Source organism: Aspergillus wentii (assembly GCF_001890725.1).
Source record: "Aspergillus wentii DTO 134E9 unplaced genomic scaffold ASPWEscaffold_9, whole genome shotgun sequence".
Classification (NCBI taxonomy): domain Eukaryota; kingdom Fungi; phylum Ascomycota; class Eurotiomycetes; order Eurotiales; family Aspergillaceae; genus Aspergillus; species Aspergillus wentii.
Genome location: NW_024467840.1, coordinates 1,480,308 through 1,494,262, shown reverse-complemented (window position 1 = coordinate 1,494,262; position 13,955 = coordinate 1,480,308). Strand labels below are relative to the sequence as shown.

At 48.4% G+C, this 13,955-nt stretch overlaps 4 protein-coding genes across 4 annotated transcripts; 3 read left to right on the top strand and 1 right to left on the bottom strand.

Annotated features, from left to right (window-relative positions):
• The first annotated feature begins 108 nt into the window (after nt 1-108).
• ASPWEDRAFT_46264 (putative NADH-ubiquinone oxidoreductase 64 kDa subunit) lies at nt 109-2,972 on the top strand. The gene is made up of 5 exons (XM_040836728.1): nt 109-1,108; nt 1,175-1,515; nt 1,571-1,721; nt 1,777-2,508; nt 2,582-2,972. Exons 1-5 carry the CDS (start codon nt 283-285, stop codon nt 2,596-2,598), a joined length of 2,067 nt encoding a protein of 688 aa, XP_040684322.1. The 5' UTR covers nt 109-282; the 3' UTR covers nt 2,599-2,972.
• Nucleotides 2,881-4,481, bottom strand: ASPWEDRAFT_46263 (uncharacterized protein). Its single transcript, XM_040836727.1, has 4 exons — nt 4,412-4,481; nt 4,280-4,356; nt 3,885-4,080; nt 2,881-3,679 (listed from the first exon to the last, which is right to left on the bottom strand). Exons 1-4 carry the CDS (start codon nt 4,427-4,429, stop codon nt 3,188-3,190), a joined length of 783 nt encoding a protein of 260 aa, XP_040684321.1. The 5' UTR covers nt 4,430-4,481; the 3' UTR covers nt 2,881-3,187.
• A 226-nt stretch (nt 4,482-4,707) lies between these two features.
• ASPWEDRAFT_63128 (pre-rRNA-processing protein ESF1) lies at nt 4,708-9,366 on the top strand (the record flags this gene model as incomplete). The annotated part of the gene is made up of 9 exons (XM_040838684.1): nt 4,708-5,029; nt 5,115-5,242; nt 5,328-5,472; nt 5,535-5,577; nt 5,640-5,753; nt 5,805-5,846; nt 5,903-6,134; nt 6,200-6,507; nt 7,211-9,366. Exons 1-9 carry the CDS (start codon nt 4,859-4,861, stop codon nt 9,364-9,366), a joined length of 3,339 nt encoding a protein of 1,112 aa, XP_040684320.1. The 5' UTR covers nt 4,708-4,858.
• An 871-nt stretch (nt 9,367-10,237) lies between these two features.
• On the top strand, nt 10,238-13,846 carry ASPWEDRAFT_121527 (uncharacterized protein; the record flags this gene model as incomplete). The annotated part of the gene is made up of 1 exon (XM_040829089.1): nt 10,238-13,846. The coding sequence occupies one exon, from the start codon at nt 10,238-10,240 to the stop codon at nt 13,844-13,846; it is 3,609 nt and encodes a 1,202-aa protein (XP_040684319.1).
• Nucleotides 13,847-13,955: the final 109 nt, after the last annotated feature.

Below are 13,955 nucleotides of genomic sequence, written 5' to 3'. Positions count from 1 at the left end.
AGCTGTCTGGCGGTGTCGATCCCCTCACGTGACCTACACACCGGTACCGGATGACATGACGTCGTATCAGTTGTGTCCGTTCCAAATTTATCTTAAAACCTGCCTTTGTTTCTGCCGAAGTTCTGGGACTATTGCTGGCCAACCTTTATATTTATTTTTTTTTTTTTTCTTTTCTATAGTCAACTCAATTATACGCTCCTTTGTGTCGATCGTTCGGCTATGAACCCTGGCGGTTCTAATTGCCGGCACTGATATCTATTCTTCCAGATCACCTGGGCAGCCATGAGCGCGGTATTGCTCCGGAGTCGCCCGGATGGCTCTGCGCTGAGGTCAATTGGGTTGCTATCACATCGCATTCATGCTTCTAGGACCGCTATAACTACCGGCCGTGCTGCCTCTCGGGCTTTGCATGCTCCTCGCCGGAGACCCTTCCCCCGTTGTTTCGCGTCGACTCGGCCTGCCGACGTTCCGCTACTATCGGTCCGTCACAAATCAGCGGTAGCTGAGGCTCCTAACGGTCCACGACAATCATCAGCCATCAGTAACATAATCTTCAAGGCATTCGCATACTGTGGATTTTTCATTGTGTCTAGTGGTGCTGCAGTGGTGGCGTTCTTCATCTATGATGCGACTACATACCGCGACGACTCCAGTGCGGAAGACATCCCTGTGTCGGAGTTGGCACTGAACCCCCGTCATGGAGGGCCCAAGAACCTGCCCATCGCCGAGGTCTTGGTTAGTGACAGCGACTCAGAAGAATTACAAAAGCAGAATGATAAACCAAGGCTGGTGATTTTGGGCACAGGCTGGGGAAGTGTTGCTCTTCTTAAGCACCTTAATCCTGACGACTACCATGTCACCGTTGTGTCCCCAACCAACTACTTTCTCTTCACACCTATGTTGCCTTCGGCAACTGTTGGAACTCTTGGTCTGAGGTCGCTCGTCGAACCTGTTCGTCGGATCATTCAGCAAGTCAATGGTCACTTCCTGAAGGCCCGGGCGGAAGACGTTGATTTCTCCGAGAAGTTGGTTGAGATCTCCCAAGAGGATGCAAATGGACATAAGAAGAGCTTCTATCTCCCGTATGACAAGCTTGTCATTGGTGTTGGTATGGTTACTTGCCTGTTTTGTTGATTGTTCGACTGAGATCGTTGCTAACATCAGAACTATCTAGGTTGTATCACGAACCCACACGGTGTCAAGGGCCTGGAGCACTGCAACTTCCTGAAAACTATTGACGATGCTCGACAAATCAAGAATAAGGTGCTGGAGAACATGGAATTGGCCTGTCTTCCGACTACTAGCGACGAAGAACGAAGGCGCTTGCTGTCCTTTGTTGTTTGCGGAGGAGGCCCAACTGGTGTCGAGTTTGCCGCTGAATTGTTCGACTTGCTCAACGAGGACTTGCTTCACTCATTCCCCAAGATTTTGAGGAACGAGATCTCTATTCACATCATTCAAAGTCGGAGCCACATCCTGAACACATATGATGAAGCTCTTTCTAAATATGCCGAGGTATGCATTGCTCGAACTATATAATGTGAAACAAGTACAAAACTAACGCATGTAGGCCCGCTTCTCCCGTGACCTCGTTGATGTGTTGACCAACTCCCGCGTGAAGGAGGTCCAAGAAGACAAGGTATTGTTCTCACAGATAGAAGATGGCAAGACAGTCGTGAAGGAGATCCCTATGGGCTTCTGCTTGTGGTCAACCGGTGTTTGTGAGTGGAACCTTCTATTATGTATCTGTATCACTGTGACTGACGATTTCTATAGCTCGAGCCGAGATTTCAAAGAAGCTCTCGGACAAACTTGAGGGACAGAACAACAAGCATGCCTTGGAAACTGACGCGCACCTTCGTCTTATTGGAGCACCCTTGGGCGATGTATATGCCATTGGCGACTGTTCTACCGTCCAGAACAACGTGGCTGACAACATTGTCTCTTTCGTGCGCACAATTGCCTGGGAGAAGAACAAGGACCCTCGCAAGGTGCATCTTAACTTCAGGGAGTGGAGTGAAGTTGCCAACCGGGTTAAGAAGCGTTTCCCTCAAGCCTCAAACCATCTTCGCCGATTGGACAAGCTCTTTGAGCAGTATGACAAGGACCAATCTGGTACCCTTGAATTTGGCGAATTGGCCGAGCTTCTTCACCAGATCGATACCAAACTTACGTCTTTGCCTGCCACGGCACAGCGTGCCAACCAGCAGGGTGAATACCTAGGGAAAAAGCTATCGAAGATCGCCGCCGCTTTGCCCGGTCTGAGAGCCAATGAGATCGACCACGGTGATCTTGATGAAGCTGTTTACAAGGCTTTCAAGTACAAGCATCTCGGTAGTCTAGCCTATATCAGTAACGCTGCTGTCTTCGACTTTGGCGGATTGAACTTCAGTGGAGGTGTTTTGGCAATGTATCTCTGGCGAAGCGTTTACTTCGCGCAGAGTGTCAGCCTCCGGACCCGCTGCATGCTTGCCATGGATTGGGCCAAGAGAGCACTCTTTGGAAGAGGTATTTTCCTATCTTCAACCTCCTCGATTTTCATTCAATGCAACATGGAACTAATTATGTGTTTTCTTCGCAGATCTCATGTGCTTTTAACCGCACCAACAAAACATCTGGACTATTCCCAGATATGACCAACCAAAGCTTTCCTTTCAAACCTCTTCTAATGTCTTGCTTTCACGCAAGAAATAGGCAAATTTTGGAAAATTCCCCCCTTTTCTGTTTCTTATATCCTCGGGATATCCTTATATACATCCAGCGTCATCTTGTTTGAAAGACTAACGTATATAATCATATATTATAGAACATCTTGGTGGATGGATGTTTTTTTGTCTACACCATGTGTCCCAAATTTCAGAAGAGTTTTGTAGTGTATCGAAACTGTACCACTTGCTGCACTTTGTGCCTAGTCAGACGCGACTCACAAAATACAAAGGTCTCCATATTTAGCGCGAATAATTACTGTGGGTAGACACGTAGATTTAAGAGTTGCGAAGAAAAAACATTGAAATTGAGAAGACTGATGTATTCGATTATTAAATAGGTCCTAGAAGCGCGATACAAAGGCTTCGCCAATTGCGGAAGTCGTTCCCGCGCCAAAACGCCTCGCTATACATAAAGATAAAAAGAAAAGGTTATGCATAATACGGAGTGACACCATGATTATATGGTTGAATCAGATATGTCACGAGATCATTGGATCAATGTCTCCGTTGTTGGTCATTACAGTGTCGCTTGAGGCGCCGTTTTGGCTTGTGTTGTTACCAACGAGGCCGATATCCAGTTTTTCAGGTATATCTTTTTTGGATTCACGGGCCTTTTGCTCCGCCCAAGCGCGAAGCTTGACCAGGTTCCGCAATCGGGCCTCTTTACGGGCACCTTGGCTTTGCAAGATAGCCTCGTTGACCTTGATTGCGATCTCCTTACGAAGGTCTGGGTGTAACAGAGGGGCAAGGGATGGGGCCAGGTTCTCAGTAGGAAAGATTAGAAGAGCAAGAGTTCTTTCCAAGTCTTCGAGAAACTGAGGGTTGGTGGGAGCCCTGGGGGCGAGTTGCGATGTTGCAAACTCGAGTGCGGGGCTTATGTCTCCCTCCGGTGTTGATGTGCATGAGCGAATTAACTCCACAAGTTGCAGGCGCAACAATGCAAAATGCAAAGATGGGTTTTCATCCAGAACCTATCAATGTCAAGTCAGTATGACACATTGCAAAAGAGAAGTGAAAACAGATGGCATGAAATGTATGTTTGCTGTTCATACTGAGGACTGAAGATGTTTGTTTTTCATCAAGACCCATAAGGCTCGTTATGAGTGGTGCATGAAACTGGTATAATCCTAGCAAGGAGGGAGGGGGGGGGGGAATTAAATGAGAGGTAGTCCATACCTCAGGGTTAAGCTCATTGATCTTCTCGATCGCAGTCTGGATATCACCAGAATGGATCGCAGTACGGATCTCTACCCGCTCCTGGATCAACTCAATATCCACCTTTGGTTGAATATTGGCCTCGACTGCAAACTTTTTTGCAGCAGCTGGGTAGCCGTTGGTGACCAGGTAGTCCATTACCAAGCAGTTGATGTCACTTTAGAAATATTGTCAGCCACAGTCCGGAATACTCCAACAAATTGAAACAATGTGACAAGTAGAACAATGATCAGAAGGACAAGTTAATTATGTTCTCCTCAATTATTTTCAGAGAGATTCCCAACTTGATTTGAAAAGCATCATGAAGTGGGGGGCGGGCAGGGATCGGAGGGGAGAGGATGGGAACGGCGACTCACGTTTTGGAAGGCCTGACCTCATCGACCTTTCGCTCGAAATGAGGCCATGTTGGCGTGGCGGAGTGAGTAGGAGACATCTGCATCCCGTTAAAACCCAACCACCACGCGTGCGCAACCCATCAGGAAGCATACAAAATTAGCAGAAGCCATGGTTCTAGCAGTGATAGCTGTTGAGCTTATGAAGCACCTTGATATCCAGAAGCCCGTCCGTGAAGATGGAAAGCCTCGCAGACGAGAGCCATGGAGTGGCTATGCTGAAGAATGAGGAAGAAGGAAGAATTGAAAATTGCAGTGAAGAAATAGGCGGGCGATTTTCTTAGCCCCGTTTAAGCCGCAAGCGAAAGTCACGCGGACAGGCTAAGCCCAACTGGTCCAAGCGCCGATCACTAGGAAGCTTTGGGTATCTTCCACTGTTATTCTTATCAGCTGGAAATTGTTCCCCTCCCAAGCGCCGGCGGTGCCTCGCCTTGTTGCCAGAAAGAAAAAAACATCGTTCTTCTTTTGAGTGCCATGGTCGAAGGATTGGGAGTATTTTTACCGGCTAGTTTTTTATTTTCCTCCGTGAAAGAGTAGGAAATCATGGAGTCAATTTCACCCGTTTACTCGTCGACGACGGAGAAGCGGTACTCTCCGCCATGGGCGGACTTGAGCATTATCGGTATCGCAGGCAGCTCAGGCTCTGGCAAGACCTCCGTGGCAATGGAGATTGTGAAGTCCCTGAATCTGCCTTGGGTTGTTATTCTTGTAATGGTAATTATTGATCCATGAAAGGGCGGGGAAAATAAGAATACCAATAACAGAAGCAATAACTTGTCTAACACTTGGGGTGTTACAGGATTCATTCTACAAAAGCTTGTCTCCAGAACAACATGAAAAAGCCCACGCCAACGAGTATGACTTTGATTGCCCGGATGCCATAGATTTTGACGCATTGGTGCACACGTTAAGGGATTTGAAACAAGGGTATATCATATTGTTCTTTTGTAGTTGTCAAGTCTTGACAACATATAACCATATGAAGGAGGCTAACGGTCAACGGTTTGAAAAGGAAAAAAGCAAACATTCCTGTGTATTCGTTTGCTGAACACCAACGCCAGCCTCAAACGACCACTCTATACTCACCGCATGTGTTGATACTGGAAGGAATTCTGGCCCTCCATGACCCAAGGATCCTGGAACTCTTGGATGTCAAGGTAGATATCCTGGAACTAGCGATCAACTCTAGACATTCGTGGTGCTTACCATGACTCTTTAGATATTTGTCGAAGCAGATATGGATGTCTGCCTGGGACGCAGAAGTGGGTGCTATCTTTCCCTTGGAATGGCGTATCAAACATTTCGCTAACGAAGAGGAAGCCAGTCCTGCGTGATGTCCGGGAAAGACAGAGAGATATTGATGGGATCATCAAGCAATGGTTTACCTATGTTAAGCCATCATTTAAAAGATATGTTGAACCTCAACGGGGAAATTCTGGTATGCGAATGCTTTAGTGCCCTTTTCAAAACTGTTCTGACAATACGATAGATATCATTATTCCCCGTGGAATTGAGAATAAAACTGCCATCGGTAAGTTTACTTTCTCTTCCTGTGTGGCTTACTTTTCACATAGCTAATCCTTCCAGACATGGTGGTCAAGCATATCCAGCGTAATCTCCAAGAAAAGTCTGAGAAACACAGAGCCGATTTGCATACATTGGGCCTCATTGCCTCGGAGGGACAACTATCTCCAAATGTGCACATAATGCCCGAAACGCCGCAGCTCGTGGGTATGAATACGATTCTTCAAGACCCTTCTACCGAGCAGGTTGACTTTGTGTTTTATTTTGACCGACTTGCTTCGATGCTGATCGAAAAGTAAGTAAAATAGTCTTGCGGCCATACGTGACAGGACGCTTGATCGCTGACTGGGCTTGTACTAGGGCACTGGACAATACTTTGTATATTCCGGTGGAGGTGAAGACACCACAAGAAAATAGCTATAATGGCTTGAACCCAGCAGGAACCATGTCTGCTATTGCAATTCTGCGCGGTGGCTCGTGTCTTGAGACAGCTCTCAAACGAACCATTCCCGATTGTATCACTGGTCGCGTGCTCATCCAGACCAATGAGCGGAGCCAGGAGCCAGAGCTGCACTACTTGAAGCTGCCTCCAGGGATTGAAGAGCATGCTACTGTAATGCTACTTGACCCTCAAATGTCGAGTGGGGGAGCTGGCTTGATGGCTGTGCGTGTCCTCATAGACCATGGAGTGGAAGAACATAACATCGTATTCGTGACGTGTGCTGCAGGCAAGAGAGGATTGAAGCGATTGAGCGCAGTATACCCCAAGGTCAAGGTCATTGTGGGAAGAATTGAAGAGGAGAAAGAACCTCGATGGATGGAGAGAAGATATTTTGGTTGTTAAATATCTGGACAGGCATATTGGATAGTTTTTTGAAGACTCAACAGAAGACATCTTGGTTACTAGTGCATACAAGGGGTGGCATACAAAGAAACAATATACATATAAGCGTTGCTGCAACTATAAATATTACGAAATTAGAGACTTTCTTCAAGAGAATCAATTGCTTTTTGCATTTGCTGCTGATGCTTTTCTTGATCAAAATGGTTGCGATAGAGGGCCTTCTCGATGCACGGGCCACATCAAAAATTCGGCCGAAGATTCTTTGGCTCCGCCCGCAAAGAAAAATTATTGTCGCGCAAGTCAACCAAGGCATTTGAACAACTTTTCTTTTCAATAATTTGATCAAACATCAAATTATTTTTACCAGATAGCCTTTGTCTCTTTCTTATTCCGCAAGCGGATCTGCCGCAATGCCGAGCCACGAGAAGAAGAAGTCCAAGAAGAGCGGCGGCGCCAAAGGTCAAGCCGACTCTGTCATCAGTAAGGATATGCTCATTATTCATTTATATTAACTTTCTGTTTCCTAGAACAAATAACTAATATCAATCTTCTTTTAGCGGACCCTCGATTTGCGAATATCCAAACCGATCCTCGTTATCGCCTCCCCAGCAAACGTCAGACTCATGTGAAACTCGATCAGCGTTTCGCGCACATGCTGCACGATAAGGATTTCTCCAAAAATGCTGCAGTCGATAGATATGGACGTAAATTGGCCCGGGATGACACAAAGAAGCAGTTGGAAAAATTCTACCGATTGGACGAGGACGAGGACGAGAACGAGGACGAAGGTGAAGATGAGGACGCACAAGTCAGCGCCGATGACGACGACGAGGTTCAGAAAGAGCTGAAGAAGGTCGAAAGCCGCTCTTATGATCCGGCACGAGATGGAGGGTTCTCGGACTCTTCTTCGGAAGAGGAGAGTTCAAGTGATGAGGAAAGCGAGGAAGAGGCAGAGGATCTCGAAGAACACGAATTCCCCGACAAGCAGCAATCAAATATACCCATGGGAGATGTTACAAAGCGGATAGCAGTTGTCAATTTGGATTGGGATAATATCCGGGCAACGGATTTGATGGCTGTGTTTTCTAGCTTTGTTCCTACTGGGGGTCGTGTGTTGAAGGTCTCTGTCTACCCGAGTGAATTCGGAAAGGAAAGACTGGAGAGAGAAGAAACTGAAGGGCCTCCCAAAGAGATCTTCGCTTCGAAGAAAGACGATAGCGAAGAAGACGATGATGAAGATGAGGTTGACTCGGACGAAGAAGAGGAGAAGATCAAGAAGTCGATGCTGAAGGGTGATGAAGGCGAGGAGTTTAACTCGACACAACTACGACAGTACCAGTTGGAGCGACTACGCTACTACTATGCTATCATGACATTCTCATCTAAAGATGTCGCAAAGCACGTCTATGACCTGGTGGATGGAGCAGAATATCTCTCGAGTGCCAACTTTTTTGATCTCCGCTTTGTGCCCGACGAGACCGATTTCTCTGACGATAGGCCCCGCGATGAATGCGAACGGATTCCGGATGGATACAAACCAAATGACTTTGTGACCGATGCGCTGCAACACAGCAAGGTCAAGCTGACCTGGGATGCAGACGACAAGTCTCGTAAAGAAGCTCAGGCTCGAGCATTTGGTGGTAGTCGAAAGGAAATCGACGAGAATGACCTGAAGGCATACCTGGCTAGCGATAGCTCCGACAATGAGGATGGAGAAGAAGAAGAGGTTGAAGTTTTCGATGCTACAAAGGAAGACGGAGCAACCTCCAAGCTTTCCAAAAAGGAAGATGAAAGACAAAGAATGCGCGCTCTGTTGGGACTAAGTGCAGAGGTACCCAAGCCTTCCAAATCAGACGGACCGGTTGGTGAGATGGAGGTTACATTCACATCGGGTCTCGCCGGCGGTCCTAACAACGACAGCATTTTTGAGAATGAGCCTGAGAAGGATGAGACTACGATCGAAAAATACGTGCGTAAGGAGCGCGAGAGGAAGAAGCGCAGAAAGGAGAAGCTCAAGGCAAGCAAACAAGGCACCACTGCAGAGGATCAGCAAGACCAAGGTGATGCCGACAGCGACGGTCAGACCGCCGCCGCAACAACAGGAAAGGAAGAGGATGATGACCTAGGATTTAATGACCCATTCTTTGACGAACCTGATAGCAAGGCTTCCGCCTCGGCTCGTCGGAAGGAGGAGAAACGCAAGAAGAAGGCTGAACGTGCAGCTGAAGAGGCGGCATCGGCAGCCCAGCGAGCAGAGCTGGAGTTGCTGATGGTCGACGAAGACAAGTCCGGAATCAAGCACTTTGACATGAATGCGATTGAGAAATCCGAAAAACAAGCGCGCAGAAAGAAGAAGGGCAAGAGCAAGAGCAAGGAAACCGAGGGCCCTGCAGATGACTTCGAGATGAACGTCAGTGATCCGCGATTTTCTCGACTGTACGAAAGCCACGAATTTGCTATTGATCCCACCAACCCTAAATTTAAGGCAACGTCGGGCATGAAAGCTGTGTTGGAAGAGGGTCGGAAACGTCGGAGAACCCGTGATGATCGGGGGGATGACGAAGAAGCAGGTGATTCTCGCGACCAGAAAAAGAAGCAGAAAAAGAGCTCTTCCAAGGAAGCGGGGTCTGAGGATTTGAAGAAGCTGGTGGACAAGGTGAAGCGAAAGACGCAAAAGAGCTGAGAGTGTGGATCTTCGTTTGTAGAATAGACAACCAAAAAAGAAATGACAAGTGGATTTCGGATATTACAATGATAATTAAGCATGATCTGCTTTGTTTCGGGACATAATCTGACTGTTTGCCTTATCTTGCTTACCTCTTCTGATCCCTGGCATTAAAAACGAGTGTTATTACTTGTCTCCTCTTTTCCCGTTCACGGGTATATATCCACCAGTTGCGTTGTCCTGGATGTCACCCTTTGCCGTCTCTCTACTCCCACCTCTCCAATCAACCCAGACAGGACCGTCCCAGATGCAGGATGAGATGTTTGTGTAACCCAACACTGCAGGATATCCTCTGGATGTCTGGTTGTGAATGAATATCGCATGCAACCAGTATCACAATGAGATGAGGCTGAGATCATGCATCCACCTCCATCCTTCACCGCCCTTTTGTGATTCTGTTCCCCAACGCCTCCCGCTTCCTCTTCTCCTCATTCCCTCTGGAGTGGTCACTTAATCCTCCACGTTCTAAGTGGGAATACTGTGTTAATCCTTCCTAAATGTTAACTTGGCTCTTTTAGCTTGATTTTACCAGTGGATCACTCCCAATTGCTTGCCAACTTGTGGTGGTCTTTTCTCCCACCTCAGGCTCCCCCCCACAACCACCCCTCGATCGAACCCCTCGATCATGATTGCCCCTCGCTGAGATTGTGTGATGGAGGAAACGGCAGTCTAGTCAATCCTAGCTGTCTGCCTGTTGTGTTCTGCAAGATCAAACCCAAAGCGTTGTTCATTTATTGTCTTTTCTCTCGTGTGGACAAAACCCCTCCTCGCCTCCTCGCCTACCGCCGGCCGCTGTTCACTCCTTGTCTTCCTTTCCCCCCTCCTCACCATGCTGGGTCGTTTATTGAGCACGGCAGCGTCGACCTTGAACCCATCGGCGTATTCCACACGAAATGCAACCCAGCTAGAGTCTGTCACCGAAGAGGAGCACACCTCCGGGCTTCTGTTTCCCGACGCCAGTCTGCTCCGACGCTCCAATACCCACGCCTACCCTCTTCACACAACCTTTAATTCCCCGAACGTTTCCACAACTGGTGCATACGATGATCGTGGTGGGATTGAATTGGACTCAACCAAGGATTTTCGTGTGATTATTGCCCAGAATGCACTGGGAGATCGAGATGCCTGTGTCCTGTTGGATACTCGTGCTTCCCCGTCAGATACCGGGCTAGATTCTCAGGTGTATGAAAATCAAGGGAATAGACATTCTCGTACGGTTTCCAGTATATCTCGGGGATCGCGAAGAGGCTATATGCCGCATTCGTCGGCCGCAGAGCCAAGTCCTTTATCCATGGCAGCGGATGCACGTCGGTCGTCGATTGGTCCAGGTGCCTTTTCGCGTGCTCGAGGCCGCAGTTCAACACTGTCACCTGCTGGGGGGTGGCATGATCCTGGACATTCGCGTCATTCGGCCGATTCAAACGATTCTGGTCTGTTGAATTGTATTTTTGGCAGTAGTGCGTTCAGCTATCGAGGGTCGTCTACAAAAATGCACATCATATCTGCCGATGATGAACCGGGAAGAACTTCGAGTGCGTCCCCTGCAGCACGCAATTCATTTTCCAGAGCGCACACAACCGGCAGCCCTACAAGCTTTATTGGTCCTAGTCGGGGCAATGACTCCAAACCACCAGCTAAGGTTACCGTTCTTCTGACAAGGATGTTCAGTGTTAATCTTCCAGAGGTTGATGATGCATCTACTGATCAGGGCGATTATGCGGCTTCTATCTATCAGGAATCTCTTCCCGAAACAGGATTTCCCTTCCCGGATGTCTCGAAGCAGCGCAGGAAGATCAAAGAGAAGAAAACCCCCATGTATGCGGTAGCAATAACAATCCAAATTCCGCTACTTGCCCGAAACAATACACGTCCTATCTCACGGCTTAGTTCGCAAGGGGTTGACTCTCTAAAGGGCATTTCTTGTTCCCTGGATTCAGACTACCGGTGGCGTGGCGGATTCCTTGATGATAGCCTTTCACTTGCTTCACCTCCGGCTAGTCTAGATGAACGTATTGACTTGTTGGTTGATCACTGGGATGTCATCAACCGTACCTTATCCCACATGGAGAGGCTCGCTCGAAAAGAGATCTTGTTTCTTCTAAAGAAGGTTGACTCATTGTCAGGTGTGAACCCGAAGCCTGCCAAAGCCCCAAATATGCAGCGGACGAACCAAACTATCGTGCATCTTCCAGCAAACATACTAGCTGTGAACTCAAAGCTCAAAGATGAGGCGCTCCGTAGCACTCGTCGAATCAGCGTCGCTCTTCAGACACCGTATGTTGTGACGGGCCAAAGCCGCTGGGGTGTGTGGAGAGAAGAAGGTCGTTCGATCGTTCGCAGTCTAGGTGATAAAGAACACAGTTTCTTTTTCCTGGTTCTTATCACAGCATTCTTGGGTAATCATACTGAGTGGCTCAATGCCTTGGGCCCAGATTGGTATCGAAGACGCCACTATTTGCAGCAGAAGGCCCAGCAGGACTTGGACCCAATCCTTTCAAACCGAACCGTGATTATCTCTCCGGATAAGATGACGGCTAGGCGGCTCATCTTCTTGCTAGCGGCTTTTCTGCCAGCGAAGCAACGGTTTGAACCACTCCCATCTCCTCTTCGCCCGGGCACTTCGACCTCAACACGCGCCATCTCCCAGAGTCCACCGAGCGTACCTGTTCTTCGTCAAGAATCTCTCCGAAGAGCCATCGAGCGGCGATCTCGTGCTCAACGCATGAACCTGGCTGAGGTTGATCAGCACCAGCGATCAGTAAGCGTATCCTCTACTGAGACTGCATATCGATCAGACGATATCGAATCAACTATTCAGGCAGACATGGGTAGAGAGCGAAGAGGGTCTGATGCGCGCTCCATCAGAACATTAGGTGTGCCGATGCATGCCAAAGATGTTCGCAACAAGAACACCAGCTCTGCGACGACATCTACAACAACTCCTAGTAGCACTGTTCCGGTTCCGCATTTTGCTTCACGTCAAAATAGATCTGAACGAGAAGGACATGATCGGACAGTGGATGACGGGAATGACAGCCTCGCATCAGAGAATTTGTTGAGGAACCTACAAAGAAGTGAAAGCTCAGCAGCCAGTACCGGCAGCAGTATCCCTTCCACCGGTGGCCGATGGGGTAGCCTCTTTTCGGGCTTGTGGAGCTCTCGTCAAGAATCCTCTACCGATGGCAGCGAGGTGGCTACTCCGTATGAGGCTCGCAAGCGCTCTGTTTCTGGAAATGTCGGTGCTTCGACCCGGAGCCCAACAACTTTGAGCCAAATGGTCAAAGAAGTCTCAATTCCGCCAGAAGAAATCCCGAATATGGCCACAAGCGGCAACATCTCAATTCCTCACTCCCATGCTCAAAATGGCCTCGAGGAGGTTCCACCCGACCTGTCAATGAATGATCAAGTCAGAGAGTCTCCCCTAAAAATGTCTGTACGAGCAGATGATGGAGTGGTGGATGTTGATCTCCCGTTGCCTGGGTTTCTTTCTCTCTCATCGTCTGGTGATTCCACAGTGGCGTCCCCAAAGAAGACTCGGACATCAGTTACTAGTGTTGATGCTATGGCATCCACCCATAGCAGCAATTCTGGATTCCCTTGTGCCCAACGGGAACCTGAAGGCCCTAACATCAATGTTGCTGGCTGGCTGAAGAGTTTTCATGAAGACTTCTTGCTGCAAGCGGTGCGACCTTATCCGGATCTGGAGGCCCACATTAAACGTGCAATGCAAGCCGAACCTACTCCAAATATTTCTTTTACGCCTGATATGGACGGACCGGAAAGATGGGTGGATGTTGCGACTACGTTAGTTGCAGATGCTAGGACCTTCACAGTCAAACGTTTGCGCCTGAGGCGAAAGGTCCCCGTACACAACGCCTCTTGGGAAAGCCCATTAACACCCCCTAATGCTTCTCGTCCTGTCACACCTCGCAATGGCCCTGGCAACTCTACATCGCAGCTTACGAGTTTTTTCTCTCAAGCTAACAGTTCCAGTAAGTCTGTGAACTCTACCATGGATGGGTTCAACCACAGTAATGTGGAGGAACGTTTTGTTGAAGAACCTGTCATGGATCTCGATGGCACTCTTGTCGATGCTCTCGAGCGTGTTCTTGCTCAGAGTGGACAGTCCTCCTTGATGCACTCACGGGCTCCTTCGCCATCACGGGCACGTAGAGGCGATGACAAAACCACTTCCGAGTCAGTAATCCGAGAGGAGGTGGCTGCTCCAATTGAAGTTCCGCGTGCAGAATGTCGCAAAACGGTCCTTGGAGCCCTTGAGGAAGTAGTCCGAAGCGTAACCGCTGAGCATTGTCGTGAAGATGTGAATGGAGAACTGGGCCTCGCAGACAGGGAGCGGAAGCGTTCCTTGGCTGGAGCCGACAATACGTTGAGGGAAGGAGTCCGCAGATGGCTTCTTGATGTGGAAGAGGCCTGGTAGATTCTTTCTCTCTCCTTCTTTCTTCTTTCTTCTTTCTTCTTTCTTCTTTCTTCTTTCTTCTTTCTTCTTTCTTCTTTCTTCTTTCTTCTTTCTTCTTTCTTCTTTCTTC